Genomic DNA, 5,000 nt, shown 5'->3' with positions numbered 1-5,000 from the left:
AGAGCTCACCTGTTGAAGAGCTGACCTGTTGAAGAGCTCACCTGTTGAAGAGATCACCTGTTGAAGAGCTGACCTGTTGAAGAGATCACCTGTTGAAGAGATCACCTGTTGAAGAGATCACCTGTTGAAGAGATCACCTGTTGAAGAGCTGACCTGTTGAAGAGATCACCTGTTGAAGAGATCACCTGTTGAAGAGATCACCTGTTGAAGAGATCACCTGTTGAAGAGCTGACCTGTTGAAGAGTTCACCTGTTGAAGAGCTCACCTGTTGAAGAGCTCACCTGTTGAAGAGATCACCTGTTGAAGAGCTGACCTGTTGAAGAGCTCACCTGTTGAAGAGATCACCTGTTGAAGAGCTCACCTGTTGAAGAGCTCACCTGTTGAAGAGCTCACCTGTTGAAGAGCTCACCTGTTGAAGAGATCACCTGTTGAAGAGATCACCTGTTGCCCTTTTATGCTAAAGCTCTGACTGCTAACTGTAAAACTGTGTGACGGGTGTTTGCCCATGTGATGAGTCAGTGTGCATATCTGAATGGCAGTGTGTTCCTTGTGAAAACGAGATTTTCTGCATGAAAATTGTGCCAAAAGCAGAGAACTGTGTGTAGTGTTTTGAAAAAAGTGTGTTTTAGATCTGCAATCTGAGTGTAAAGCAGGAATTGTGCTTGTAGTTCAGCAGAATTGGCTCAGGGGGTTGGTGAATGAGTTACATGTTGTGGTCATTGTGTCTCAAGTACCAGAATTTGTGTGTAAACAATCGAGAAAAACTGTAATATAAGTGAAAATTTTATATATGATAAATAAATAAGACTTTTAACAGTACATTAAAGAAGTGAGTAGAAAAAATATATAATAATGTAACTTAATGGAAACTAATTTTATTTTTCAGTGTGTGAATTGGGTGTTTATGAAAGATGGATGCCTTCCTCACATGAGAATGCTCATATTTGGCGTCTGAAAGTTTGAAAAGCCCTTGTTTTTATTAATAAATCTCGTTCCACGATGAGGAGCCGTCAGTGTAACAGGAAGTTGGCAGATCGTTCTCACAGCGCTGTCTAACGCTCGCGCTCTGCAACTCTTTTCAGGTCACCAACTTCATGGGCATCGAGTGGATGCGGCGGCATCTCGCCCCCACGTACAAGATCCACATCATCTCCTTCAAGGACCCGAACCCCATGCACATCGACGCCACCTTCAACATCATCGGCCCGGGCCTGGTGCTGTCCAACCCAGATCGGCCCTGCCGGCAGGTGTGTGTGTGTATGTGTGTGTGTGTGTGTGTGTGTGTGTGTGTGTGTGTGTGTGTGTGTGTGTGTGTGTGTGTGTGTGTGAGTGAGTGAGTGTGTGTGTGTGTGTGTGAGTGTGTGTGAGTGAGTGTGTGTGTGTGTGTGTGTGTGAGTGAGTGAGTGTGTGTGTGTGTGTGTGTGTGTGTGAGTGTGTGTGAGTGAGTGAGTGAGTGAGTGTGAGTGAGTGTGTGTGTGTGGAGCTGTGCTGCCATCTAGTGTTGATCTCATGATGAATCTCTCCCTCAGATCGACATGTTCAAGAAAGCCGGCTGGACGGTGGCGACTCCTCCGACTCCTCTTATTCCTGACAGTGAGTTATAGTTATATGGCTCATTTTTGTTGTAAAAAAGTTATTGATTTAGTGCATATATATATATATATATATATATATATATATATATATATATATACATATATCCGCTCTGGAGAAAGCCGTTATGTCATCGTCCAGATCAGCTCAGTTCTCATATAATGGTGTTAATGCAGGAGATCAATAATGTTGCTGAATATAATAAATATTAGATGTGTGCTGGATTCTCCAATCAGTCCGAACATTAAACCCTCTCGTTCATCCACGCCCACATCTCAACATCCAATCAGCCGCTGACTCACAATAATCTCTCACCTGTACGTCACAATACAGAGGAAAAATATCTCCTGCTACTTCAGTTTCACCGCGACTTTACCAGATTTGTATTAATATCACTATGTAATTAATATCAGTAACCAAGCAGTTCAGATAAATCATGCCGCTAACACACATACACCACAACGGAAGCTTTGTATTGTTGTGCAAGCCATTTTGTCAATATTGCAATCCAAAAAAACACTAATATCCATTAATTAATAATATATTTATGAATTATGTATTTGTGGCAATTTATTAAACGTATCCCGTCTGTCTGATTGCTGCTATGATGCTCAGAACGTTCTACTCTCTAGAACTCCAGGGTTCTCGACTCTTTTTAAAAGAACACTTTATGCCAGAAAGGTTCTATATAAGGAGAAATGTCTTAAATGTTTGCATTATACTTTCATGTTTAAATAGTTGTTTCAATTTTCACTAGTGATAAAAATATGTTTAGAGCTGTTCAATTCACAAAATTTCCTTAATTAAAAAAAGTAATGAATGAAAAGGAAATCCATAAAATGAGGCCATGACTGGAAACGGTTCTACATATGAAAAACCTTTATGGTTCTATTCAGAACCTTTTCTTCTAAGAAGGAATATTTCAAAAATGAGTCAAAAACAAAGCACTCTTTATACGCCGAGCTCACAGTCAACAAACACAATCATATTCTGACGTTCCCCTTTCTGCACAGGAACAGATTTGTGGTTGAGAGCTTGTAAACAAACTCTTGTAAACATCACATGACTGATCCACATCCCATCTTACATATTAATATTTTTTGTGTCAGATATTCAATTTACAACATGGAAATGAACAATTTGAATAATGTAAACTGGTTTTTCCCGAGTCATATTGTGCTTCACTGGAGAGAATCACTACTTTAACACAATCTGTATTTCATAGATGATGTGAATGGCCATATATGATGTTTGGCTTAAATATGAGTACTCTTTCTCAGATCATCCGTTGTGGATGTCGTCCAAATGGCTGTCCATGAATGTGTTGATGCTGGATGAGAAACGTGTGATGGTGGATGCTAATGAGATGACCATACAGAAAATGTTTGAAAATCTCGGTAAGAACGCTGTTTCTTCAGCTCTTCTGGAGCTTCAGCTCTGAACCCATACAACCAGTGTTGGGGAAACTTCTTTAAAAAGTAATGCGTTACAGTATTACATTACTCTCTAAAAATAACTAATTATGTTACAAATGGGAAAGTTATTTTGATGGAAAGTAATGCATTACGTTTCTTTTTCTCACCCTGCGAGGCTCGATCTCTTCTAGGCCTTGCAGGTGTTTTTACTGAAGTTCTTTCTTTGCAAGTGTTTGTCGCAGTACTGCATAGCCTATATAACACACACTTTCATTTTCCTTTTAAAAACACATTTAGAATATTATCATATTCTGAGCACCTGAGCCCTAGAGCTACAGACACCATATAACAGATCTCAACATTAAGGTTATATTACCTACTGTATCTTTATTGAACTTTAAACAGTTTTATTGAAAGTTGAAAGTAATGTGTTTTGTTAGTACTTTTTGTCTGTTTGCGCAGGCATGACGCATGTTTAAGTGTCAACGTTATGGATAGTATTTTATTCTTTAAAAATGTTCAAGTAAATTAATTAAACTGAAAAGTAATGTGCATTACTTTTAAAAAAGTAACTTAAAAGTAACTAATGTGTAAATTTATAAATGCATACTTTACTCGTTACATCGCAAAAGTAATCTGATTACGTAATGCATGTCACTTATAATGCGTTACTTTACATGTTACATCAAAACCTAATCTGATAATGTAATTTATGTTACTTGTAATGTGTTACTTTACTTGTTGCATCACAAAAGTAATCTGATTACGTAATGCATGTTAGTTTTAATGCGTCACTTGTTACATCAAAAAAGTCATCTTATTACGTAATGCATGTGACTTATGAGGTACTTTACTCGTTACATCACAAAAGTAATCTGATTACATAAAGCATGTTAGTTGTAATTCATTACTTTACTCGTTACATCACAAAAGTAATCTGATTATGTAATCCATGTTACTTGTAATCCATTACTTTCCTTGTTACATCACAAAAGTAATCTGATTACGTAATGCATGTTACTTGTAATTAATTACTTTACTTGTTACATCACAAAAATAATCTGATTACATAATTTATGTTACTTGTAATCCATTACTTTCCTTGTTACATCACAAAAGTAATCTGATTACGTAATGCATGTTACTTGTAATTAATTACTTTACTTGTTACATCACAAAAGTAATCTGATTACATAATTTATGTTACTTGTAATCCATTACTTTCCTTGTTACATCACAAAAGTAATCTGATTACGTAATGCATGTTACTTGTAATTAATTACTTTACTCGTTACATCACAAAAGTAATCTGATTACATAATTTGTTACTTGTAATGTGTTACTTTACTTGTTACATCACAAAAGTAATCTGATTACATAATGCATGTTAGTTGTAATTAATTACTTTACTCGTTACATCACAAAAGTAATCTGATTATGTAATCCATGTTACTTGTAATCCATTACTTTCCTTGTTACATCACAAAAGTAATCTGATTACGTAATGCATGTTACTTGTAATTAATTACTTTACTCGTTACATCAAAAATGTATCTGATCATTTAATGCATGTTACTTGTAACATGCATAATACATACATACATAATACATTATGGGCCCTATTTTAACGATCTGAAACGCAAGTGTCAAAGCGCAAAGCCAAGTAACTTTGTGGGCGGGTCTTGGCGCTGTTGCTATTTTCCCGGCGGGATAAATGACTCTTGCGCCAGGCGCAAATCTAAAATGGGTTGGTCTGAAGTAGCTTCGTTATTCAGGGAGCGCAAGTTCATTCCCTAGTTTAGCGACGTGCTTCTGTGGAAGGAAAAGCGCTTTTTGTGCGGGTGCAAAATAGGAATGATACATGCGTCGGTGTATAAAGTCAATTGCGCTGGGTGCAAGATAGGGCCCTAGGTATGTAATTATGTATAATACATAAAACATTACTTCCCTCGTTACATCACAAAAGTAATCTGATTATGTAATCCATGTTAC

General features: G+C 36.9%; 1 protein-coding gene across 1 annotated transcript in view; it reads left to right on the top strand.

Annotated features, from left to right (window-relative positions):
- The window catches only part of gatm (glycine amidinotransferase (L-arginine:glycine amidinotransferase)), an 11,555-nt gene that overhangs the window by 5,687 nt on the left and 868 nt on the right, over nt 1-5,000 (top strand). The window contains exons 6-8 of the mRNA XM_081372604.1: nt 1,083-1,247; nt 1,530-1,593; nt 2,874-2,990. Of these exons, the coding sequence (XP_081228730.1) occupies nt 1,083-1,247; nt 1,530-1,593; nt 2,874-2,990 (346 nt within the window). The remainder of the gene's footprint in view (nt 1-1,082; nt 1,248-1,529; nt 1,594-2,873; nt 2,991-5,000) is intronic.

The sequence above is a fragment of the Scardinius erythrophthalmus genome, assembly GCF_964197995.2.
Source record: "Scardinius erythrophthalmus genome assembly, chromosome: 8".
Classification (NCBI taxonomy): domain Eukaryota; kingdom Metazoa; phylum Chordata; class Actinopteri; order Cypriniformes; family Leuciscidae; genus Scardinius; species Scardinius erythrophthalmus.
This window is presented reverse-complemented; position numbering and strand designations above follow the sequence as displayed.